Source organism: Podarcis tiliguerta (genome assembly GCF_965153285.1).
Source record: "Podarcis tiliguerta genome assembly, chromosome: 2".
Taxonomy (NCBI): Eukaryota; Metazoa; Chordata; class Lepidosauria; order Squamata; family Lacertidae; genus Podarcis; species Podarcis tiliguerta.
The window spans coordinates 70,627,684-70,655,203 of NC_139535.1; the positions used below are offsets into that span (position 1 = coordinate 70,627,684).

General features: G+C 41.1%; 1 protein-coding gene across 3 annotated transcripts in view; it reads left to right on the forward strand.

The window, feature by feature from the left end:
• The window catches only part of STK32A (serine/threonine kinase 32A), a 73,354-nt gene that overhangs the window by 39,831 nt on the left and 6,003 nt on the right, over positions 1 to 27,520 (forward strand). For all 3 annotated transcript variants that reach the window (XM_083430882.1, XM_083430883.1, XM_083430884.1), the window contains exons 6-11: positions 8,147 to 8,184; positions 12,709 to 12,798; positions 15,673 to 15,770; positions 18,942 to 19,058; positions 25,643 to 25,768; positions 26,378 to 26,506. In XM_083430882.1, the coding sequence (XP_083287008.1) occupies positions 8,147 to 8,184; positions 12,709 to 12,798; positions 15,673 to 15,770; positions 18,942 to 19,058; positions 25,643 to 25,768; positions 26,378 to 26,506 (598 nt within the window). The remainder of the gene's footprint in view (positions 1 to 8,146; positions 8,185 to 12,708; positions 12,799 to 15,672; positions 15,771 to 18,941; positions 19,059 to 25,642; positions 25,769 to 26,377; positions 26,507 to 27,520) is intronic.

Genomic DNA, 27,520 nt, shown 5'->3' on the forward strand with positions numbered 1-27,520 from the left:
AATGCTTTGTACAATTGCCAGCGCATCTCCCAATAGGCCTTATTCCCAAGATGCAATTTGGGTGTAAGTTAAAAGTTTCCTGTATTAATTCCACAGTGCTATATCCTACAGTATATTGTGTGACCCCTGGGTGAGTATATTGAACATTCAGATTTTTTCCTTCCTAAGTTGCTGTTTATCAACAGTCTTAAATTTATTAAGAGATGAGTGGTGTGAATTTTCCCAGATTCTCCCCCCCCCCCCCAAAGTAATTTATTTCATTTGAGGCGGTTGCTGATGACGAATGGGTTGGGTAATAATTTATTTGTTCCCCTTGAATCCTAGTTTATGATTTAAAAAAAATAGGAACTTGTTTCAATTACTCCTCAGGATGTAGCTATTAAGATATTATAAACTCTTCTCCCCCACTCCCAAACAATTCTGTAAACAGTGTGTCAGCGTGTTGGGAACATTTAGCGACTGAAGTGGTTACTTTGGCCAGAAACATGAATTCTAGTGCACAGTGTAATCCCATTTGTTTCAATCAGCTGTCTTTTTGGAGTGGAGATTGTAGCCTTTAGATGTCTGGCTGAAATGCTGAAATGCAAGAGTTAACAGGACGTGGGAGACTACAAGCCTTCCCGAAACCTTGAGACAGTGTGGAAAACAGGTTATATACATGAGATAAATGTAACATGATGAAACAGTTTTGGCCACCTGGAAGGTTTTGCTAGTCTTATAATTAACGCTATTCCCATACGGGGTGACATTAAATTGATAAAGCAGCACCTTACCTGTAGAATGCAACATCTGTACTTAGAACCCTCAAGAGATGTGCAGACAACTGTTTACTTTGTAGGAACAAAGCTCTGTGGAGACAGCAGCAGTGAGTCAGACCCGTGTTTTTAATATATCAGCCATCAGGTGAAGTGGCAAGAAGATCACTAAACAACTTAGACCTGTCTAATAGAGTCTGACTTGCATGGCCACAACACTTGCCATCACATGGGTACAGAAAGCACCAAACCTCCCCTTTTGTCAGTGAAGATGTTTGCATGGTGTTTTCCGTGCTCTCTGTACTGGGTATTAGATTACAAGGCGCTTGACTAATTCCCATGACAGGTGCTTGGGAAGCAATGTAATTAGCCCATTAAGATCAGGTAATTTCTTGTAAAGTCAATCAAGTGCATAGAGCAGGCGTATCAGTTGCCACTTTGCCTCCAGTTCCCCCCTCCCTAGTTTTGGGATATTAGTGTCTCTCCCCCCCCCCCCCATCATAGAGAAGCTACATTTCAATGACTAGATACTGAAATTCATCAGAAATCCCATGTTTCCTTGGCTATGATTTTTTTGTTTGGAGTGCATTTCTTTTCCTTAAAAAAACCCTAGATAAACAAAAAGCATATGTTATAACAACTGAAATATATTTCAGTGCAAGAGCTAAATTATATTTTTTAAAATCATGCTATTACTAGCTGCTGCTAGAAAAGAGGTTGCTAAACAACCCATTGGGGAAGTTCATCCTTTAAACGTTGTTAAGAATTGGATGGTTGGAACAGAGTATGCGGTAATAATGGGAAAATTAAAAGAACAATGGAAGAAGGAGAAGGGAAGTAAACAAATGTACTATTTTATTGGTGGGTATTTTATTGTGTAAAATGTATAACTGAAAATCTCAATAATAATAATAATAATAATAATAATAATAATAATAATGAATTAGAATGAAAGATTTAACTTTTTTTTTACATAAGCTGTTGATATTCCGTAAAACACAATAAACTGAACTGAATAGATTAAGTTTCTTAGTCTATCTATGCATTCTGAAACAGAAAAGAATTAAAACTGTATTTGCTGGGTTGTTATTTTACTGTTAACACGTTAAAAATTGCACTTAACTCTGCTGGGAAATTTTTGAAAGTTTCCCCAAGGTTACAGATGTGATTCTCTTAACTGTGCTTTGATTTTTAACTTTCGGGAACTCTGCAACGTTTATTTTGTTTTTCTTAAAACATTTTTTTTTTTTTTTGCTGTGTACCACTGAGGAGATTGTGCTATACCCCAGAGATGGTTCTGTTTCAATCCTAAATTGATTTCTGGGGAAATTTGTTTGTATGTAAAGGCTTCGTACTCCTATGATAGCAGTTATGATTGGGCTAAATTTCATTAACTTTTCAATTAGAAACAAAACTCCCACTCAGACTGTATGATTGATTCTTTCTGTGGAGCATAAGATCATAAGCAGAGCCTGCTGGGTCAGGCCAGTAACCTGTCTAGGCCAGCAACCTGGTTTCACAATGACCTACCAGATGCCTGTAGGAAACCCACAAGCAGGATTCAAGTACAGGACTACTCTCCCCTTCTGTGGTTTCCAGCAACTGATATTCAGAAGCATTGTTGACTGCAGCTGTGGCGGCAGAGCATAGCAATTGTGGCTTGATAGCCCTCTCCTCCTTGAATTTCTGTAATCCTATTTGAAAGCCATCTAGGCTGGTCGCTATTTCTGTCTCCTGTGGGAGTGAGTTCCATAGTTTAACTGTATGCTGCGTGAAGAAGTACTTTCTTTTCTCTGTCCAGAATCTTGCAGCTATGGAAGTGACACTTTTACCTCACTGCTGTGGTGACACTAGGTCTAATCTCCTTCATTGGACTGATGTGAGGGATAAAATCTCTGCTCACTCCTTTCTAATGAACAGGAATAAGCATGTTTCACTGCGATGCCGGAGCAGGTACTGTCCATGTGGGAATGGATTTTACAAGCAGTGAAATGTTTTTCAACACATAGCACATTGCTCAGAGAAGCAGCTAGCACAGGGATTGCAGCTGTGAATAAGCACCCATCCATTCAGATCCATCCTTTTCAGAAAATGAGGTGCTACACACTATGTGCCCTGACAAATAGGTGCTCACAGCAGTCTTACTAAGGCTAGAACCAAGATGATCAAGGGTCTGGAACTACGGTGTTACCTCCATTTATGAACTTAATTTGTTCTGGAGGTCCGTTCTTAACCCAAAACCATTCTTAACCTGAGGCGCACTGTCGCTATTAGGGCCTCCCGTTGCACTGCCAGGGCACGACTTCTGCTTGCATCCCGGGGCAAAGTTTGCTACCCAGAACACCTACTTCTGGGTTAGCGGAGCTCATAACCTGAAGTGTTTGTAAGGAGGACGGTACGTAACCCAAGGTTCCACTGTACAGTGGTACTTTGGTTTACAACCATAATCTGTTCCGGAGGTCTGGTTGTAAACCAAAACAGATTGTAACCCAAGGCGTACTTTCGCCAATGGGGCCTCCCCCCCAAAATTGGGTTGTAGTAAAAAAAAAAAAAAGGGTTGTAATCCAAAAAAAGGGACAAGCACTTCCAGGTTTGACGTGGGTGTAATCCAAAATGGTTGGAAACCAAGGTACCACTGTAGTCTTGTCTCATGTCTTGGCCTCATTATCCCCACCTATGCCAGCAGTCTGTGCTGTGAGGCAGGGAACAGGAAATTTTCAGTTGGTGAAATTATGCTGAGACATGGTGTAAGCCGAAATATACAAATCTCAAACATTGTGGTGAACAGCACTCTGTTCCTCTGGCATCATGTCTGTGACCTCGTGCTGCACCACCAAACCTCAGCTTGAGGTCAGGGACAATCAGCAGAGCTTTGCTTAGACATAAAATCTGAGCACATCACAAAGTGGCCAAGCAATACTTTCTTGCATCTGGGAAATTATTTTGCCCCCAGCTGTTTCTCCCAATTAAACATTCATGAAACGTTCCTGGGCTATTCTTCAGGAAAAAAAGAAAGAAATCACAAATGCATCAGAGATGTCAGGCTCTGGAATCCTCCCCCCCCCCCCCCCCGAGCTCAGTTTTGGAAACTCTTGCAGTCGGAGAAGTGCCGGAGAAGTGCTTAGTTATGTGAGACTAACTATATATAAAAACATGTTATATTGGGGAAAACATGAGTATTAGGGGAAATATGCATTACAGAAATATGTGCATAAGGCAGAATTGCACAGACAAAAATAATATTTGAAAAAAGTTTGCACTAAAATACTGATGAATTTTCATAAAGATTTAAAAGTTTTCTGTAAACTGATGTGGAGAACTGAGTCGAAGACTGGTAAAATGTGAAACTAAAATGGACAGATTTGCCCATCCCTAATAGCAGTGAACATGGTGCAGGCTGGTTGTTGTTTTTTAAGCTTTTTCACATCCTTTCTTTGCTTTAAAATTGCTGTTCGGTTTCTTCTGTGGAAATGGCAGCCTTTTCTAAATTAAGTGATATTAGAAAGAGGTACTGGAGACTTGCATCATATTTCTTTCAGCTGGTGCAGACCTTTGTTTTGGTTGCTGTGGACTAGAATGACAAACTGGTTGTTGCTTGTTGCTGTCTGTAAGTAGGACAGAGACAGCCAGCTGTTCCTCGTAGGTAGATGCTGCGTGAGTGGCTGTCACTGTTTTTATCAGTAGCTCATGGCAAGACTGACAAATACTTTTTATGTGGCCTGGATGATGTTGCTAATGCAACAGCTACAACAAAAGGGCGGGGAATTAACCTCATACAACATGGGCTTGTTCACATGAACTTATGAGCATAGCAGCTTATGCAACTGAGTACGGTAATTAGGATAACTTTGCTGCTGAGGTACCATTTAGGAATTTGGGCGATTTTTCCTTCAATAGAAAATAGCTATGACAACTGCTCTTATATTGCACTGATTTGGGGTGCAGTGGGGGGTGGCAGCAATGTAATCTTGATGGGTGGCAAGACGGGTGGCAGCCTGTGCCAGGGCTGGAACCCCTGGGGTTCTCTTTCCTTGGTCAAATGCTTCTTTCATCAACTCTTTTCATGTGCGAGGAGTCATGTATCATTCAGAAGGCTCCTGTCACATTGTGATTAGACCCCAACTTCATCTCGAAGGGCAATTCTGTCTTTCACAGGGCTCAAGAGAGGTCCTCCTTTCCCCCTACCCAAAGTCCAACAGGGGGAAGGAATGGCACCCTGGAAGTGTGCAGGGCCATCAGGATCTCCCGCTCATGCACAGAGGCACTGTGCCCATCAGAGGCCAGGATGTGTTCCCTCCCATCCAGAGCCAAGGGGCACAAGGCCTCCCCTTGTGTACCTCTGTTCTAGCCACGGCAGCGGCAGAATTCAGTCGCTCCTGATCTAACAAAGCTACCCACCCTTAGAGGAGGGTTCATGCTCCAGGGTCGGCTCCTCCTTCCCAAGAGCCACAGCCAGACGCATAAGTGCTGCTCTTGGAAATGGAAAGATTGGGCAACTCTCCAGGAGTTACAACCATTTTAGCTATAAACTCAATGCTTTTATGCAGAATTTCACAAGCTTCCCACAAGACACCAGGTGTACTGGGAATCTACTGTTACACTGGCAGGGAAGCCTACAGAAATTATTAAAAGGGAAATACAAAAAGAACCCAAAAACTATTAAATCGCAGGGCTGACTGGCAGTAAGGGAGGCACCCATCTTGGCTGGGAGTCCTGGAAGGCCTTTCCCTACCTGGCCTGGGAGGGAAGAGCCTGGACTGACTCCAGCTACAAAAGCAGAGGTTGTTGAACAGACTCTTGGGCGGGAGAGCTGCTGTTGGTTTTTTGTATCTTTGTTTTAGATCCTGTTATGATTTATGTGGAAATTGTTCAGTGTGGTTATATTTTTTAAAATGTTTTGCTTCCTGTTTATGACTACTTTTGTTGTAGTTATGTGGGGTTTTTTCATGTTGTAAGTCACCGTGAGTGTGGTTTGAACTGTGGAAAGGTGGCATACAAATAAAATGATGTTTGTATGTCTATGTCCCCAGCATCATTGGCAGGTGGGGTCAGGATCTGCTTCACCAGGTGGTATGTGGGGGGGGTCCTATGTGGGGCGTCATTGGGAATCACAATCCATCTCATTAGCAGCACCGCTGCCTTGGCAGCACTTGGGACCTGAGTTCCTCTGGGTGGCCATTTGACCTTCGCCTTCCACCTTCATGAGTATTACAAGCTAGATAAAGGTAAAGGTACCCCTGACCGTTAGGTCTAGATGATTCTGGGGTTGCGCGCTCATCTCACTCTATAGGCTGAGGGAGCCGGCGTTTGTCCGCAGACAGCTTCCGGGTCATGTGGCCAGCATGACTAAGCTGCTCCTAGCAAAACCAGAGCAGCGCACAGAAACGCCGTTTACCTTTCCAGTGGAGCAGTACCTATTTATCTAGTTGCACTTGACGTGCTTTTGAATTGCTAGGTGGGCAGGAGCTGGGACCAAGCAACGGGAGCTCCCCCCATCGCAGGGATTTGAACTGCCAACCTTCTGATCAGCAAGCCCTAGGCTCTGTAGTTTAGACCACAGCGTCACCCGCATCCCTTTACAAGCTAGATGAACTCTTTTTTAAAAAAGTTACTTCTTGCCAGTGGTGAGATGGGTAGTGACAACCCACATAGGATCGTATTTCTCCCTACAGATAAGGAACTTACCACGGTGAGTACCAACATTTGCATTTAAAAGAAGATGTAGAAGTCACATCCAGAACGTAGATTATGTTGTCATGGAGGTAGCCTAGATGGAAGTATGTCAATCAATAAGTTCAAAAAGAACACTGAACTTTTTTTGCCATTACAGTCTTCCTGCAATTGCACCTTACATGATAGAAGCTTTTGTTCATTGTTGTAAAAGTGCTTTCAATGGACTAAGCATGTCCTAAATGTCTTGCCAATGGTACTTTGCTTTTGGGAAAAAGAGCCTGATGCATTAAGGAAAGCAGCTGAAAAGTCAAAGCCAATAGAAGTTGTGTTTCCCGCTGTGTTTGTTCCAAGCGAAAAATCAGTGAAATTGGGTTCCATATCCTGATGGAGCTCTCTGTCTGCCTGTCTGGGTCATACTTCTAAAACACTGAAAGGGAAAGGATATTTTAAAAATGCAAAATTGAAAAGGAAAAGGTGCTCTAGTGTTTACAGTAATCTATAATATATAGAGTGACTTGGAGTTTATACTCAGGATTACATTAGTTATCCCAGAAGACAATCAGGATGTTCAAGGGAAATAGCAAACCTTAGGTTTGGACATTGGGGGAGAAGGAGTGTGTTGTGATTATTATGCATGAATTTCATTTGGGATGGTAATACCCAGTTCCTGTTGCCATTTTTTTCCGGATAGTCTTCAGATTGGAAGACTCTGTAGAGCAGATTTTGAGGGTGTGTAAGGAGAGGAAGGAGAAGTCCTGTTCCATTAGGGGAACTGCATGGGCACCTTGGATGCAACCAATAATGTTCAATAATGTTACACCAATATATTCTATTTTAACACTTTGCAAATCTTATTAGCCATGGGAGGAATTCATTGTTGTGCTAAGGTAAATATTCTTTCAGCGCAAGCATTTCAGTTCAACAGAACATCCTCCTCTTTCCTCCCCCCTGCACACCCGTTCTATGGGTTCTTCCAACTCCCCCAGTGCTATATTTGAAAGACATGGGAGAAGCCTTGTTGCACTAGCAGAAATCCCTGTGCATGCTTCTGCTAACAGGACTAATAAATCAATGGCCTCATATGTTTACTGGGCTCTTTGGCATTTCAACCACAAAGTGGGGGAGACAACTGCAAGCAGTTCTGTTGGTGGTGGTGGGGAGAATCCAAACATGGACAGTAGTATAATATCTTTATAAGGACTATTTTAAAAAGTAGTGCAATCACTTTCAAGTGTCACAGAACTCTTCATCAGGCTTCACACAAAGAAATAAGGGGAAAGGAACGAGAAGGGGGAAATAATGTTGCTCAGTAGAGGGCATGGCCAGAAGCACTTTCTGCAATGCATTACAGCTGTTGAGGAAGTTGATGGGCAATTAAAAAGTTATTTGTAGACAAATTAAGTTGATTGTGCCCTGAGTGAAAGATCAGAAGTTGTCCCTGTGTTACTAAATGGAACATATGGGCTCCAGACAGTTTTTTGTTCATTTTACAGAGTTTTAACTGCAGGTATGATTACAATCAGTGGGTGGCATGTAACAGAAGGACTTGAGGATCATTCTATAGATTGCTAAGAGTGATTTGGGTGTCCTTCAGTTTTTACAAGGAACGTGATCATGCTGCAGTAAGTGTCTGTCCCCCCCCCCCCCCCGATGTAATACTAACTATTACTGGAACCTTCTCTCTCTCTTTCTCTCTCTCTCTCCATCTTTTATTTTAGGGACATAAAGCCTGATAACATCTTGCTGGATGAACAGGGTAAGAGCCGATTGTTTCTTACTATAATAGTATCCTCACGCATGCAAACCTGTAGCAAAATACTGTCTCCTAGGTGAGCAGTGCAGGCTTTAGGAAGCTACCATGCCACTGTGAGATGGAAAGCAGGCTGAGGCAAAAAATATATGTCTTACCTTAGCTCTGTGCTTCTGTTGAATTAAGGCATGAATGACAGAGAACTCGACAGGAGGCCAGGTTAACTATAGGTTTTCTTCATCTGCACCTTGTGACCTAGCTTTTAACTAGAATGATGGCCTCATTCAGAGGTTCCTCTTGCATGCTATACCATTCTTCTTTCATGTGCCAGGAGAGGAGTTTGAAAACATCCACTTTTAGTTTTGAATGAACCCCAGTTTACCATTATGTCTGAACATGGGAAACTATCTCACAAAGGTTAGTTGCCAGGATCAATTGATGGTTTCAGGATCTGGTTTGTTATTCATAGTAGGAACCAGTCACACCAATTTCTGAGTGAGAAACTATGATTTATTCAAAACCAAAAGTGGAACCTTTTTATTCCAGTTTTTCCTTGTGTGTGATGGATTCAAGCGGAGCCAAAGCTCAGTGGTTGAATATATGCTTTGCATTCTAAAGGTCTGGGATTCCATTCCCCATAACCCCAACTAAATGGATCATGTAGCAGGTGATGGGAAAGACCTGTATTTGAGGTTTTAGAGGGCTGCAGCCAGTCAGAATAGGCAATACTAACTGGACAAATAATCTGGCCCATCGTGTCACCTTCCTGTCTTTCTAGGGAAGGGGAACAGGGACTCAGTGAACACGAAGCTCACTGTGGTGTGGAGTCATAAATTTATTTATTTATTGACAGCATTGATATGCCGCCCCATACATAACCAAGTTTCTCTGGCTTAGCACTATGTCTGAACCAGGCTGATAAATTTATCACGAACAACAATCATGTTTTCCTCCGTAGAATAAGGTTTTAATTTTGGGTGCTTTTGAAGGAGAACCTGCTGTGGCTCAGTGTTTCAGAAGCACCGCAGTGCAACATAGCTGTGCAATCAGAGATAACGGGAAATGTGTTTGGAGAGTACTATAGGTGCATTTGGGATGCTGAGCTGCAGAGCATTTCCTCCTTGCTTGCTCTCCCCCCCCCCAGGAATGTGCAAAAGTTTTATGCAGCCTGTTTGAAGGCAAGTTTCCTTTTAAACACTCCCACCCTATGCAGGTTCAATGCGGTTTCGTTCCAGTATGCATGAGATCACTGGGTCATGGAAGCATTTTTCACGTGAAAACCATTTATGCCAGGGGTAGGGAACCTGGAGTCCTTCAAAGGTTGTTGAATTCAAACTCATATCCACTATAGATATCATGGCCAATGGCCAGGGATGATGGCAGTTGGAGGCCAGCAACATCCATGGTTTAGGTGCTTCTGAAGAGGTTCCTCAAGAGCACCTTCCTCACCTGCTCTCACACCATTTAAATACAGAGTAAATTCCCTGCTTTGCCTCCACAAGGTGTGGATATTGTGTGAGCTATTCTCTGCTGTTTCCCAGAATAGTCCACTCTGTGGTAGACTGAGGCACTCTGAGAAGGCGAGGAACGGGCAATGTTCTGATAACTTTACATTAAGAAACAATTCAAGAGGAGGAACTCGCACTTCCATTGATGTTAATATGTGTCTAAATGCTATAGTTTTTGGAGAATGGACAGATATTACAGTCATAGGCTTGGGCTCAAGGAAGACAGTTGAAAAGAACTGCTTCAGAGGCTTTTCAATTTTTGATGCCTTTGGGACAGCATCAGAATTCTATTTGGAATTGTCTTTCTCTACGTGCCCTTGAAATCCATGCCCTTCTGACTATTTCCTCTTTGCAATTTCTCTGTGTGTTTCTCCAACCATGGCAGGAGAGTTGTGTGGTTCCACTCAGGCGTGCAAAGAGCCTCTTACCTATAGTTCAATTTTGTTCTTGGTTTTCCCCTCAGCCATTGTTTTAGCAGCATCTCTATCTATATTTAGACCGCTAAGATTGTGCTTGTTTTCCAGTGACTTGCTCTCTCCTTGGGAATGGTCGTTCAAACTCAAGCTCAATCTGTTGCCAAACATTTATGCCAAACTGTGGGTGCTTCCAGACTGTCTCTGTTTTTGGGTGGGATTCAGTCACCCCCTGGCAAATTCAGGTTGCATAATTAAGGCTGATTTGGAGCTCTTGTGAAACAAGCCCACTTCTCCAAAATACTGGATTTTATTTTTGCAATAAGGAAGGTGATGGGAAAACACACTGGAAAGTGTGAAATGACACTTCCTTTGATGCAGCATCATCTAAACTCCCCACAAATAAATAGGAATGGATGCTCTCTCTCTCTTTTTTTTAAATAATCATCTAATGTCCCTGCAAGCAAATCAGGCTGAATGTTCATTAAGCAGCTTGTGTGAAAGCACCTTGTGTGAGAAAGAGGTTATGTTAAGGCTGACTTCAATGGGCAGGATCAGCTGGGCGGAGGCAGGGTTTTTTTTGGGGGGGGGGTTAGAAAAAAAGGTGTCAGTACTCACCATGAAGTTGTTACAGTAAGTGCCACAAATTGGGGGAAGGTTCTGGCACTGCATACCCATGAGTATCCCCAGAAAAAAGGGACTGGGCAGGTTGAGTTCATAGCTTTTCCTTTCACTTGGTGGTGGTGGGGAATCTTAATTTTGCTTGGTAAACATTTTTAAAAGTCTCATACCATTATACTGAATGTCCACAATTTAATGGTTGTTGACATTTACATCTGCATGCTGGTAATCCCAGATAAATTTCGTTACTATCTAAATTTACATATATTTTAGTCCAGGTGTTAACTGTGCTTCACTGATGAAATATCTCTTAAGTTTTTCACCATTAACAAAATTAGTCAGGGATTGTCAGCATTTGCAGATGAATATCATGTTTTCAAACATTTCTTTAACATGCACAACACCTTGCGTTTTTTCATTCTGTTTTGGTAGTTTAATGTTAACTACATTTTTATTTAGGCTTTTAAAAAGTTTTTTTAATCAACTCTAGAGTCTAAAACCAAATTGGATCCACAATTATTTATGGTGCTGCTCAGAAAATTATATTCACATTTTATGTGTGGTAGTAACTACACTGAGCTTCTTCTCAAAATACTAAAAGTTAAGATATTTCTGTGTGAGGTGTTCCCCATAACATGCTTCTTTTAATAGTTCAGTTTTACAGTTTACTGTTCCAATTACTTCTGCTTTTTTAGAAACTTTGGGTTGTATTTCAAGAATTAACTTTTGACAAACAAGACAGCCAAAATGCCATCTCCCTGCTTCTTTCCCAAAGAATATCAAAGGTTGAATAAAAATAATGGCATCTATAATTCATTATTTTATTAATGCAATTTCCCGCAGGGAAAGGAGAGCAATAGAGAGGAAATGAAAAGTGATGCAAGGCTGGAATATTGCCTTGGCCTTTCACTGCCTCCTTTCTTAAGAGTTCTCTGAGGAGTCATTTTGGGCTTGCCTTTTCTTTTCTCTTTTTCACTCTACAGCCACAAGGAAGGGGGCACCATGGTGTCTGATTCTCTAAGGTTGTTCAGGCTATGCATGTGCTGCTTGCCAAATCAGTTGCTGGGGAAGGGGGCGCATGTCAGATGTACTCTGGCATCATAACTCATGGTTTTCTCATACTGCAGGTGACAATCGTCCTTAAAGCATTCTCCCCGTCTGCTGAGATTATGCTTCAAATGCAGCCTGCCTTAACCTTGGGTCCCCAGATGTTGTTGGACTACAACTCACATCATCCCTGAACTGGTTCCTGCCAGCTGGGGGTGATGGGAGTTGTAGTCCAACAACATCCGAGGACCCAAGGTTGAGAAAGACCGTTCTAATGCAAAAAAAGGCATCAGCAGTACCAGGTGGGTACATTTGCTCACCCAAAAAACTTCATTGCAGCACCATGGCTGGTAGAGGACCATAGCAGAGTGTGATGTCTGGCCATCTTTGAGCAGTTTGCAGTATAGCCACTATAGGTACTGAAGTATTCTGGAGGTGATCATGGGAAACATTCCCCTGAAGGAATCACTGCTTCTACTGCCACGATTTATTTATAAATCCCATTTTCACTCTTCCATTGAGCAAACGGAGTACTCATTTGCTTCAGCTGGGGCGAGATTTTGGCTTTGATTTCTGATCAGCAGTGCCACGGACGTGGACCTCTGAGCCTAGGGATTTACTGTGTTGCTTTTATTGTAGCACCTTGCCAGCTCAACAGCCAGGGTTCTTATTATCTTTCCTCCCTGGCTGTTCAGTAAAGGAGTTGATAGGTGTTGGCTTGTGCAATCACATTGCACTTTCCTGCCTTGGGGCCTCGGTGTTTAATAGGAAAAGTTGCAGGGAAGAGAGCAAATTCAAAGGACATAGTGCAAATGATTGATACTCTGTGCTGCCTGTTTACTTGTAATCATATATAGTAAAATGAATAGCCATGCCAGAATGGAATGTTATGTAGATGTGAGATGCTCATGTAAAAAATGGTTTCTTTACCTCTCTCTTAGGACATGTGCATATCACAGACTTCAATATTGCCACCGTGATAACAAAAGACACTCAGGTCACCACTATTGCTGGCACTAAACCATATATGGGTGAGTAGCTAAAAATTAAGGCACAGTTTACTTCTGTTGGTAATACCTTCTGTTCTAGGGTTGTGCTCTGAGCATTTTAATTCTATTTCTGTCCAGATATTAAAACAGTTTTGCTTCTCCTCCTTCTTTTTAAGAAGAAAAGGTCCAGCTTAGAAGAGACTCCATCCAGCCTAATACATGGAACCAGCATACTGGTTCCACCTCTTCCAACCCCATCTCATTGCTGCCTAGGTGCCTAAAATCTTAAGAGTGTAGGGCAAAATTGCATGATTGGTTCTTGGGTTTTTTGTGTGAGATGTATGCTGCAGTTGGGTGGGCAGGCCCTATAGAGATGATAAAAGGTGGCCCAGCCCATTGGCTTTGACACATGAGACTGGGAGAAGCCTTTGAAATATAAATGGATATGCAGAATATTGATGCATCATCCTCAAATGACTGCCCCTGTTTTTTGGTTACCAAGAAATATAATGAACTTATTACATACCCTTTGAGAATTTAACAAGTGCTCACTTCCATTGTCTGTTTAACTTGTCTGTTTAACTTGGCTGCCTGAGGTAGTGGGGTTTGTGTCTTGGTACCCTCCCTTTGATCACTTATTTCATATGGTTGTATTTTTTCCATGTTTGTTTTAATTTTGCTTATAAATATTACACTTATATTCCACTTTTCCTCCAAAGAGCCCAAGGTGGTGCACATGGTTTCCCCTCTTGCCTTTTTTTCCTCACAACGACCTTGCAGGGTAGGTTAGGCTAAGAGACTGTGAGTGGCCCAAAGAACTTTACGGCTGAGTGGGGATTTGAATCCTGGTCTCCCAGGTCCAAGCTTAAGGAGCCACGGTCTTCCACTTCAGGAGGGCACCATTTCTATGGGTCAGACCCCAGAGTTAGTATCTCCCTTCCCAGCACTTAAGCAAAAGTTAGGCCACTTCCATTTAACAATATTAAATGATGTTTTGATGGTTATAATGCATGCATGCTCAGCAGCTACAAGCATTTTATCTGTGATCAAGGGGGAACAGGAGAGGGACTTTCATGCATATATACTGTATATCGATAGATCAATAGGTATTTGTGCCTTTGCAACCCATCTGCGTCAAACAGTCAGCCAAAGTGTGACCTGGAAATTGTGATTCATAAGTGTAAAAACTTGTACAGAAGCAGAGAACGTAAGCATGGTGAGTCAGTTCCCCAGTGCTCCGCGCATTTGTGCAGTGACCTTCTGAACCTCAAGAACATGGCAGAATTCTCCCAGCTCATTTTCTTGATGGTAGTTTTGGTTAGGTGACAAAAGTAGAAGGATGCCATGCCGACTTCATCTTCTCTTTTAGTTAGAGGGCAATGAGAACATTCACAGAGGAAGGGGAAAACATTTGTGCTTATACCACCCCCTTCTCATTCCAAATATCATTGCTTAAGTATCTCCCCACTCCCAATAATACATTGCTTGAAAATACTTTTTTGCCTTCTATATTTGTTCATATATTTGCTGGGGATATTTGTATTCTGCGATTGTTCACAATGAGTCGTGATCCAAATACAAATGACAATAAATCATTAAAAAATTCATAAACCATAAAGTCAGTTTGAACAGTAGAAGCAGGTGGAAGAAAGTTCAGAGTGGGCTCCTCACCCCATGTCAATTAACTCATTAAATGCACTAAAAATGCTTGAGTAAACAGGTGAAACTTTACTGGCACAGTAAAGCTTTTCCTGCACACTTCCAAAGGGAAAGCATTCTCTGTCAGAGCCTGATGGCCACACACTTCTAAAGTAGTTAGTAAACTGATCATAACAATGGCTGAAAAGTAAATTAGGATGGTAGAATAGAATTCTTATCTTGCAGTGAACTTGGTTGCAATTGGTATAAATATGGTCAAAATTCAAAACGCGTTCAGCAAAAATGGCTCTTTGATTAATAGATTATTATGGAGGTATGGAAGGGAAGAAGTATATTGGCAGTGTATGGACATAACTTTTTAGATGCATGTGCACCAGACTTGAGATGCATTTGTTCCTTGCTCTAGAAGGCAAAACCTAAAGAACTCTGGTGTACGTGTTTGACGATAGATGTTTAAAGGTGTATCTCTCCGAAAAGCAAAATATTGACTCCTCCTGATAAATAAAGTGTCAGGGCTGAGCCATAAGCAGCTGTAAGAGGGGAATGGGAACGGGGAGCTAATGACTGAGTCAGAGAAACTGACTTAAGGGACCAGGATAGGAATCTGAGCTAAATGTCACCCCAAAACACACCAGAGCCAGGGAGATGATTATTGTCATCATCATGTTTATTGGTAGGCTACATTTTCATGAGATTATCCCCAAAACAGTTCAAAAAATATCAAATGAACAGGGATAACATTTTGTAAAAAAGTAAATTATTTTTTAAAATAAGAACAATTGTAGCTAATCATAGTCAGTATAAGTAAAGCGTCATTTAAAAATAGCCCATACAGTAGTGTATAAAACAATACAAATTTAGTCTGCCTCCTCTTTAGTTTTAAGCTGTTAAATAAGGCTATTTTAACAGCTTAAAACTAAAAAGGAGGCAGACTAAATCCTAATACAGAAATAAAAATAGTTGTTGATGTCCCGTTTTTGCAAGGCATTCCACAAGGAATGTGTACACACATTAGATGGCAGCCTTTCTCTCAGCTCCCATTTCTTTTAGTTCATTTCCCATAGCTCACTGTTGCCCAGGCAAATCAGGAAGCCCTTCTTGACTAGGTGGGCCCAGTAGCCAGCCAGCCATGGCCCCCAAAGGGTCTGTCCCCATTTGGACATTTGGAATATATTCTTACATCAATGGAAGCAAAGGCAATAATCTTGCTGTAAGATTCCTAACGAAAGCAAATAACAACTTTCTCTTTTTCCCCAGCACCCGAGATGTTCAGTTCTATAAAACCCATTGGCTATTCCTATGCTGTTGACTGGTGGTCATTAGGCATTACAGCCTATGAACTTCTTAGAGGCCGGGTACTGTACTGTTCATTTATATACTTTATTGCTCTATACATCCATTAATCCATCGTTTTCAGGTGGTCCAGCTCTCAAGCTCTGTGTCCATTTTTATGATAGACTCATTGAAATTCCAGAGAGAATCACTGCTGTTTAAAACAAGGAATTATCTTACTGATAAATAGGAATTTCTGATCTAGCAGTTGCTAGACAATATACCAAGAGTTCAGCAGGAACAAAATGTAGAAAGATATTTTACAATTGCAGAATGATCCTGCGGTTTGAGGAAGAAATGGACCGCTGTGTGTGAATTAGTAATCAAACACATTTCATGTTCTAGCATGCCTTGTTTCTGGACCGGATGACAACATATTTCCAAAATGTTTTCTGGGAGTCTTTACAAGTTAGGTCAAACCAGTAGGCAAAATGGGAACTTTATTGCAATGGATACACCTAAAAGCTTTTTTTTAAATTTTAAATAAAAGTTGGTGAGCAATATGTCGCATTGCTAGCATCTAGAATATTAGCATCAATTTTGCGATAAACTATGCGTGAACAGTCCCATTGATTGCAGCCCTGGAGATACATAGGCAAGTGAAGGTGTGGGAGGAGCACGTGCTTAGCTGGAGATGTTAAGAGTATTTTTGCTGCAGCCGATCACCTTGCACAACCTACAAGCTGCTCAGCAGAGTGATAGCTGCAGTAAAAGAAAAAAAGGCATTTTGCTGCACATGTTCTTCATCTGTGACTACCCAGGATTGCAGCCTTCTGTTTGATTTCAACCTTAATAAAAAAAAAAGCAGGAGAAGGCTTCTGTTTTGTTTTGCTCTTGTTAAATAATTGTATTTATACCAGTCGGATCTTTTTGTAAAGTAAGCAGGGCAGAAATAATTTAAACCTCTGCTTAAAATTGCTTCTTTAAAAAGTCTCATAGTTTTAAATTTTAATTACCTTTAATTTAATTAGTCTTAATTAAGGGTACCTTAGCTTTTTCATCCAAACAGCTGTTCTGAAGCATCCAAAATGTTACGTCATTTAAGTCACAACTGCATGTCGGTGGGGGAATGAAGTAGCCAAGTTTAGATATCGTTTCAGTCCCCATTTTGTTTTTGGGGAAAACAAGCAATGCAGTCTCGTGTTAAAATATTATGTATACATGCAACTGAAGATAGATATATTTTATTTGTGAATGTGCTGCTGGCTGGACAGAATTGTGTATTTGTATTTAGTCATTTCCACCATCCATTTAGATTTAGTTAAATATAGAAGCTATTCATATGGTTGCTGCTAATAAAAACCTAAACAGGGATTGAAAAATTAGTTCCTTACACTGCAGCACTTTACTTCACATGTACTTTGCCTTTTCAGTTGCATGTATTCTTCCACATGCCTGGGAATGTCTCCCAAAGTCAATGTTCCCTAAAGCGGTCTACATTTTTTAGGGTTAGATATTTGCTTCTCACTCTCCTGTTATACATGGGCATTATTCAATAACCACTTGCTAAGGTTGTCAGCAAGAGTGAAAAGCCCTGAATCCAACGTTGCAGTAACGTTCAGGTATTGGTGACCTGAAAAACAGTAATGCGTTCTAAAGCTTGCTTTATTGGATTTCTACTCTGCCCAAAGGAGTCCTTTGACATAGCAGGAAATTAAAATGTTCGTGCCTTGTTACCATACACTACAGGCATGGTGAAGTATTCCTCCATCTTCCCTGGAAAGAAAGAAAAAATCCTGTAGAGTTGAATCTTATGAACAGAAGTTGCTTATAATAATTCAGAAATGTTCTTGTATCTAAATCTTTCCTGGAACCCTGGCAGATTTCTTGCCCATCATGTATCGCCTTTGAAGATCTATACTGGTAATGGCTGAATGCTCTGGCAAATGGGACATAAGTAAAAATCCAGAGGATGAGAGGGTTGTTCCCTACAGTCCTTATGTATCTCCCCATGCCGGGGAGTCTTAACTGAACTGCACAGGAGAGGCAGGCAGGAATGCAGGTTGTACTCTAGCTTGTACCCAGAAATGTGCTAGTTTTGCTACCTGCTTTTGCACTTGGATGATTTTTGTCTTCTGGTATCATTTTTAATCTGCTACAGTTAAGAGATTTAGATGTGTCTTAGGTAATTTTATTATTTGTGATATTGTTATAGGTAGTCACCTTGAGAAGGGCATCCTCTTTCTGTCCAGAAAATACTAGCCATAACTGTCCAGGAGTAACATATATCCCCACTTCCTGTGCTACTTATGATGGCTGTGCTGTAAGTTAGCTGTCCATGATCTCTATGGACTGTTTGAAACAGCCCTCCATAGTTTAACTCACTCTTTCCAGAGGCTATAAGGTCAGCCACGATATAGCAAGCAATGCTGAACTAATTCGGCACTTAGTTTGAATGGGTAGTTCTTTATATGGCATGCCCCTCGACTTTTGTTTTCATGAGATGTTTGGCAAATCATGGTTTGTCGTTGGCTTAGTGCATCATGGTTTGTTAGCACAAAACACAGCATGTTCCTGGGTTATCCTCTTTGTGGTGGGAGGAGCAAAGTGGGAGTCCACTGGAAGTCTCTGTCAGCCTGCACTTCATGCAAGTGTGACTTACCAAACCATCCTTTTATGGCTTAGCATGATATGCAAACATGGTCAATGTCTGTTTCAAAGGAAATACAGTAAAAACAAGAGTTTACCTCAATGGCAGTTAAGCTCCGACTCCCGACATAAACACGATAATGCTGTCTTTAAATGTTTCAGGGAATATGGAAATAATTTTGTTTTCTGTTTTTTAAAAACAGCAGTAAAATGATTTCCTCTGCACTCAGGCTGTCCTAGTGAAACGCTGGTTGGATGACAGCGCAAAGCCTTGATCCCTTCCCTTACATTTTGCTTTTCAAATGTAGCTTTGTTGTTGCTGCTGCTGCCCTCTCCTGCACTGATCTATTTACTTCAATTGAATTAGGCTCCCCAGTGACTGTAGTTCAATGGTTCAATTGAGAACAACAGCAGGGCGAGATGGAGGAGAGATGCGGGTGGGAACAGGAAGAATGTGGGCTTTGGAAAAACCAGCACAAAGACCACCTGAGCAGAGGTCATTTACTTAGAAATGGTCTGAAAGAAATAATGTGGTTTTTGCAGCTGCTGGATGAGGGATTTGTTTCAAAATTTATTTGCTCCCCACCCCCTTTTCTTCTTCACAGAGGCCATATCACATTCGCTCTAGTACTGCTGCAAACGAAATTGCCCACATCTTCAAGACAGCCACAGTTATGTATCCTGCTGCTTGGTCAAAGGATATGGTGTCCTTAATCCAAAAGGTACGTGGGACATGTTTTTGGAGGCAGGCTGACTTCAATAAAGAGAAGGGTGCTTGCTTTAGAACAGGTATAGGGAACACCAGCCCCCCACAATGTTGCTGAACTACTACTACCATCATTCCTGGCCATTGACCACTGTTCAGTTCCCTTCAGTAATTGGTAAAGAATCCCTGAGAGATGGCTACCCAACTTCTATTTAAAAACTTCCAATAAATGAGAGTCCACCACCTTCCAAGAAAGTCTGTTCCACTGTCAAACAACTACTGCCATCAGAACATTTCCCCTAAAGTTTTCTTAGAATCGCCTTCCTTGTTATTTGAATCCAGAAAAAGATTGCTTCATCTTCCGAAATTTGAAGGTGGTGAACATATCACCTCTTAGTCTGATCTTCTCCAGGCTCAACATATCCAACTCCCTCAAGCTTGGATTCCAGGCCCTTTATCATCCCGTTCGTCCTCCTCAGCACATGTTCCATCTTGTCGCTATCCTTCTTAAACTGTGGTGCCCAGGACTGGACACAGACATATCTAGAAGACCAAATGTTTCCCACACCTTCTGAGTGGAAGCTCAGTACACCAAAACTTATAGGAGAAGTGCGACTGCTTCAAAAAGCAAGAAGCCCATGTCTCACCTCTCCACCCCCACCCCTCACAGTAATTTCTGCTAACACAAAATGTGTGACATAATTTTACATGACTTCAGGTTACCACACAAAAGCCACCTGCTGCACTTCGTTGGCTCCCACTTGTAGAGGCATAGAGAAAAATTTGCAGTGGACTTATGTTACATCTTTGTATTATTAGATTTTATGGGTATTTAAATACTGCTGTAAATTTTTTTAAAAACCCTCACCTCATAATGGTTTTCAGTAAAATTACCAGAGAGAGAGAGGGAGAGAGAATTACCTGCTAGTTCAGCATGCTTTCACTTGAGAAGGTTTCCAGACATCACATTTTCCCTGTGGCAAAGTGACAGTCGAGCTTCTGTAGAGATGTTCACTTGCCATCATTTATTCATAACTTCTATTCACATATTTCCATGTGGTAACAGTTTGTCAGCATAAGAATTATCAGAAAATATGGCTGAGAGGCATTCTTTATCAGACAGAGGAAATTGGAATGGGATGCCTTTTTGGAAGGTTTGCTGTTGGGAAAGTCTCAGTACAACTATATCTTTCAGCCTCTTTCTTTCTGTAAAGGGAATGTTTTGGTAATGCCTGAAAACATGATTTGATTAAAGGTGAAGTTAATGAAAAAATGCAGCAAAAAACAATGGGTTCAGTCCATGAAAATGTGAATCTATGTTCAAACATTCAGTTAGCACAATTCAACAGAAACTTTAGGTGGTATTCAGCTAAGTTTTAGTTGACCCACTGAAATAAATGAACATTGACTTAACAGGACCTCATGACTAACTTAAAAGTCCTATAGTTTCAGTTAATACTTGATTGCAACTAACTGATTCATGCTCAGTATGGTGCTTGCAGTGGGACATCCTTCTCCCCATAGTAGCAATTCCTGTCATAAAAAAATATTTCAAAGCCTCAAGACCCTGGTGTGAGAAACCTTTGACCCTCTGGATGTTGTTGGACTTCAACTTCCATCAGTGTCAGCCACTGTGATCAGTGGCTAGGGGTGATGGGAGTTGTAGCCCAACAATATCTAGAGGACTATAAATTCCCCATTCCCCATCACTGTTCAAGATCATTCCAAATAAATTCATTCTGACTGGTATGAAAATGCAATGGGAAATGTAGGAAATATTTTACATAACAAAATATTTTATAATATGGAATAAATGGCATAAGGAGATTCACTTAATTCCTTTTATACCAGATGTTGTTGTTGTTTAGTCGTTTAGTCGTGTCCAACTCTTCGTGACCCCATGGACCAGAGCATGCCAGGCAGATACAGATACAGTGTATCTGTATACCAGATACCAGATACAGTGGTACAAATTAATTTGGTCTCACATCCAAGATTAATGGCATAAACAGGACCCCTCAGCGATTTCCAGTTATGAAAGATCGTTACATTTTTCTCTCCCAAAGAAGCCTTTTTAAAAAAAGTAAAATAAGATAATTGGGTTCATTGATATAGGTAACTTGGGGAAGAAGAGATAGACTACCATCCTCTGGATACTAAATTGAGAGTAATTTCCATTAAGTCAATGGAGCCTTCATCTGAGAAAACAGATAGGTTTGCACTGTTAAAAGAATGGGTTTATATCCAGCAAAATCTTCGCATTAGCTCAAGGACTTCTGCTTGCTCAGTGGACTTCCTCTACTCATGCCCTCACAAAGTGATTGTTGTAGGGGAGGAAGGGAAAGGAGATTGTTAGCTGCTTTGAGACTCCTTAGGGTAGTGATAAAGTGGGATATCAAATCCAAACTCCTCCTCCTCCTCTTCTTCTTCTTCTTCTTCTTCTTCTTCTTCTTCTTCTTCTTCTTCATGCACCCTCCAAAATCTGTTTAGGCATTTCCCCAAACCCAGATTTGAGAGTGGGGTGTTGTAGTTCCATATGGGGAGAGGAGAGGGAGTCCCGTTGCACAGGTTTATGTATGTATAGCCTCAGTATCCTCCTATAACCCCCTCAAAAGAGACTATGGAAAAGAAAATAGGTTAATATGGGTCCTGCGTGCAGGTTCTGGTATTTGTATTTCTGTCTCTATCCGTGATGTTAAAATCAATGTTGTACGGAACTGCCTCGAGAACCTGAAGGCTTGGCAGGCCATTCAGTTGAGAAGACTGCTGCTGCTATTGCTGCTGAGGCTGAGAAAAGTTAAGGCCAAAGTCTATTATATTTCATTATTACCCGGGGGGGAAAGAAAACAGAAGGGGGCACGGGTGGTACTAGAATGGAAGTGGCAATTACACAGCCCCCAGTGGCAGCAATATTTGTAACAGCAAGTGGTGTACAGATGATATATTAGGCAGTTTAACAAAATGACCCTGAAATTGGGCTATCATTCAGTGATGCACTCTGAGGTGTTTTTTTTATTCATGAATCTCCACTTTTGGTGTTCAGAATCTCTAGCTAAAAAACCTCTGCAGAACTGAGAAGATCTCTTGTCTGTCTTTGGCCAGAGTCACTCAGGTGCACAGTTCCATGTAGCAAGGAGAAGTCTGATTTCAGAAGGGGGGGGGGGGGATGTTCGCCTTGCCATATGACCCCCAGACCAAGTGGAGATACAGTGTAACGGTGAACTTCAGATCCATATTGTTAACTCACACGCATGAACCAAGCATGCTAGAAATGTTTTTAGCAGTTTTACATTTTAGTAAAGACAAAACCCACAATATTTTAATATTTTTAGGCAGGATTAATAGATCTGGAAGACATGATTTTGGCTGGGGACCCTAAACTGTAGACAGTGAATTAGTTACCACTACCCTTCCCCCCCCCCAATGCATAGCGGGTTATGCTGGGCTAAAACTCCAAATCCACAGCCCAATCCTGAATGTTTTTCAAAATTTAGTATCAAATATATGCTCTTCACATAGTTCTGCACAAGGTGAAAAGCTTCCATATATTCAGAGTCCCATATACATGCATGCATTGGCTACATATTGACTCTTCTACCCCCACTGCCTTTATGTGAGACCTAACAGTGGCACTGTAAGAGATGGCACCAAGGAGATGGAAACTTGCCCAACGGCAATTGAAAAAACCTGCATGTATGGTGGTAGCTGTATGATTGTATGATCAGAAGAACTATTTTGTCCATATATATATATATACTCTGAACCTAAATACACATAAAAACTGCTAAAAAACAAACCCTGCATTCGAAACTAGTCAAGACAGAGTAGTAACTCCACATTTCTGTAGATTTCCTTTATATTTATTTATGTCATTTTACTTTGCTTTTTATCCTGTGCCATGACATTCTGGAACCCCCACAGGCCCTTTTGTTCCTTCTTGAATTAATGATGCAATGTCACCGCTATTTAAATTTCCACTGTGCCCCCCTTTGTCTTTGTTTTAGCAGCCATTATGTATTATAGATGAGACCAACTGGGATGTCAAGTTTGGTCCTGGCTCTCACTTGTCTCAAGTAAATTTCATAAGAAAGGTTTCAGTGCATTAAATCAGGCATGGAGCATTGCCACATACAAACTGAACACCTTCCAGCCCCTCTACTGCCAGTTATGCAAGGTTGGTAATGCAGGATGGAAAAGGGAAGAAAATAGAAATTAAATGTGTGCTGCAACCTGTGTAGGTTTTATGTTTGCGTTACAGGCAGATTCAAAGGGAAACCAAGTAAACCTCTCATGTGAAAAATGCTTGTATGGGCTTGCAGATGTTAGAGGAGCATTTTAGGAACTTGCATAATTGTAGGTTTGCAGTTCAGCAGGAGTATCCCATTCCAGTCAGTCTGGCATATGAATGGAAGCAGGCTGAGGAAGTAACTGGCTGGCTTTGATTTCCCTGAACGATTTGCAGCTCCCACAAAAACAATCTGTTTGCATTCATGTTCTACATGAATCATTTTGAAATGTTTTGCTGATTCCTGGGCAATGTTTGAAGAAAAATATTCAACACTATATGGGCAATGTACACTGGTGGCATTTGTATAAACCACAGGGGGATCTGATTTCAACAGGAATTGGTTTGAACTATGTGGGTATTTATCTGGTCATAAAAATAAAGTACTGCTGCAAAATCTTTCTGAGATAAATCTGTCAGAACAGGACTTTTTGAATAATTTGTTCAAATGCAGTAGATACTTGTAGAGTGTTTAGCTTAACTTACTTAGAAGAAAGAGTTCAGTAAATTACTGCTGAAGTAGAACACTTTCTCATTCTGAGCCAGCCAAGCATCTAGCAAGGAAAAGAACCAGATTCTGTACTCAGTCATGGATAGTGTGATGTATGGAAATGAGAGAAAAGATTGAAAGACCTTCTATGGTGGTGCTGATTTCTGGTCAATGCAAATTAAATTGTTTGACCTTTGGAACCAAACGTGCGGTCTTTAGCTCTAACTGCTTTTGGTTGTAATGCCAAGTCTTACAGGAGAACGGAAGGTAGAAGGATTTTTCATTGTCCAAAGCCAGCTCCTTAAGTTTGTTGAGGCTGTGCTACTTAGAACGCTGGTTTTCTCTTGGAAAGTTTTCCATTTATCTTCAGTTGTCAGTTGTCCTCACAAAAACCCCATGTGAACAGCCACACGTATTCCCATTTCACAGAAAGGGAGTGAAGAGATTACAACTTTGCCCAAGGCTACTCAATGAATCCATGGGTCATAAATTTGAATGCACAAGTTCAAGACCAACATGTATTCCACTGAGCATGTTGGCCTTTGTAAATGCTTTTTGATACCTAAATTGCTTATTGCAGGGCTATAATTGCCTCCCTTACAAATTCTTCTCATAGCATTAGCAGAAGACCAAACTTGCAGGGCTCTGCAGAATGAATAGTGGTAAGTTTTGAAATACGGACAAGGCAGCTTGAAGAAACTGCCAGAATAGTCACCAGTCCATCATGGAGCAAATATCTAGGAAATGTAGGGACTGTAGTCCTTGAACTCCACGGATAACTTGTCACTAAATTGAATATGTTTCTTTTGTATGGATTAAAACTGTCAAAAGCCTAAATTTGTTAGGCAAAACTGTGGTTACCGTTTTGATGTTACATTCCTGTTGAAATTGCTACAGTGCAGCTCCCTCTTGGCTTCTCAAGCGATGGTGGGAGCCTTCAGGGAAGAGTCTGTGATGCTTCTGCTTCCTCTGCCACTACCACCCTTCATGAAAGCTAGAGTATTATTGCATTGTGAAGGAGCTGCAGCATGGACCTCTCTCATATAACCCAGGGCTTCTGACACTTTGTGAGGTAGTACAAGAGCCACTGCTTCTTCCCAAGCTGCCCAAGGAATGTCAGAAAAGACCCCTATATTGTTGCCCTTAGTTCAACAAGTTAGATTTTTGAAGTTTGTACGGCAAGTGACAGTTGTGATGCCCTTCATGTGTTGCAGCTCTTCAGATAACACAACTGAGCTTGAGCTCTACCAGTTGTTGCCTGCAAAAGTAAATGCCAACTTAAGAAAAAAATGGAGCGTATGAATTTCCAGTTGGTCTTCTGCCCTAGACTGCTTCCTTATTTTTGTCTCAAAATTTTATTGATTTCTTACGTAAAACCCAATCAGATGTTTTACTGTAAAGATAAATAGACTGGATTACGACTTTTCTCCTTCCTGGAAAACCTAATTATATTTTCAAATTAGAACAATAGATTAGACTTGCTTCTATGCTGTGCTACACAATATAGTTGTAGAAGAGGATTCTCTATTGAGTTATCAGGAGTAAAACTGGTAACCTGCCCTTTTTTCTTTTCTGCTTACGGCACAATGGTCCTGATCTAGTGAAAGTTGTGACTAAGATCCATTGCATTTGAAACCAATGCAGCAAATTAGTCATGATTAAATTAAGTCGTATGGCTTTTAATGGGGATTCATGCCTGACTGAAATGCACAGTGATTCAAACCACCATCATTTCCTGTATCTAATTTACAGTAAAAAATCTTGTTGTTTTCTCTCTGTTCTGATCCTTATCATGTTTACAAGCTGGTTTAATTCCCATTTCTAGTTAATGGAAATAAATACAGAGGAACGGTTTTCTCAACTGACTGATATCCAAGACTTTGCTTATTTGTCCGATATCAACTGGGATGCTGTACTTCAAAAGACAGTAGAGCCTGGATTCCTTCCTACCGTAAGCATTATATTTTTAATTATATAAAGTCTCAAATGATAGGTTTTTTAAATTGTAGAATATTTTTAGCCTGCTTTTCAGATTGAAGTACACAAAAGACAGCTTACACAGCCAGCAATTTAAAAACAAACCAGTTCATTGGTTACAGTGATGGCCAAACTCCTCTTTTGGGGGGAGTAGTCTTTGTTGTAACTACGTACCAAAAATGTGGTGGCTTTTTTTGCTTTTCATTAAATTTTGGCAACAAATAGTGAATCACACAGATCATACAGGTCTCCCCTGCCAGTTAGATGATGGTGAATAGGAAGATGGGGTAATGACTGCTCCCCACATTAAATGGGGGCGCCCTTTGCGTGGTCGTGCTCAGTCCCATGGACCCTACGGGACACCATTAGCACAGGCTTGGCTTCGCCTTCCCCAAGTGGGATACCTGGAGGTCTCCGCCTACCTCAGCCAGTTGCCCAATCCCACTTAGGGAGGTGATGCCAAGGTGATTGGGAGCTCTTGGTATGGTTTATTTTCCAAGTATAGAACCAAAGTATAGATATAGAGTCAGCTTCCCATGCAAGTCTCATTCTGTTTGGAACATTCTCTCTCCCCTTACCCCAGAAAGGGAAGTTGAACTGTGACCCAACCTTTGAACTTGAAGAAATGATCTTGGAGTCCAAGCCACTTCATAAGAAGAAAAAGCGCCTGGCTAAGAAGGAGAAGGAAAGCGGCAAAAATGATTCCATGGAGGTGAGAGTTGGAGGCAGCTGGACTCCTTGTTTCAGTCGAGGAAATTCATATTTGCACAGACCAGGGGACTTGTTGCCGATGTAAAGATGCCAGCATTTTAATGCATCCCTGCTTTGTTAGATGTCTTCCTGACATATTGGTCTCAAAAGACAAGAGACAGTGATGCTCAAATTGCTTACTCAGGTCTAATCGCATTGACGTTAATGGCAGTGCTCCAAATGAGTGGCTTGAAGAGAAGATTGCAGCCAAAATAGGCAAGCCATCACCCTACTTGGCTGCTTGTCTCTGCAGATTTGGATAATAATGGAAGTAGTAGTTCCTTCAGTTTCTAAATTATTTGCTTTTTTACTGTGTGTCACTGATACTATATTTTCTATACGTCCACTTTTAAAACTGCTGGAATATGAAATAATTGCTAAGAGCAAATAATGCTTTCTGACTTTGGTGTCAGGGTTTTGTTAGCAATAACCTGCTTGAAGGGCCCTTACTGAAACCCCCCTTCTACAACAGACAGGCGTATAATTCTTTCTGTTTTCTTAGCCCTTCATGTTCAGACAGGGAAGAAATTGGGGAAAGTAAACTGTGTCTGTACTATTTACTGATTGTGATAGGAGAGCACCTTCTTGTTTTCTTGGCAACCACCCTAATGTTTTTCTCTAGGTTCATCCTTCTACCCTCTTCCAGCTATATGGAGTTGAGCTCATATGAGGTGCTCCAAAATATAATATAAATACATAGTACAAAGGCAAATAATTTAGACCATAACCCCCCATCATTTGGTGTAGTTGAAACCTATTATCTGTCTGTCTGTCTGTCTGTCTATGAATGTGTCTGAGAATGGACTACTCTCCCTTCTCAGATTTCATATCAGATGTGGAATAATGCTATAACTCTCCTTGCTGCTTGGTAGGTTGAAATAGTTGATAAGTGGCTATGTTGATAAATTTACCTTTTGTGAATTGTCAGTAGTAGGCACCCTTGCATTCTGTTAAGAGAACAAATGGGCAAAAATAA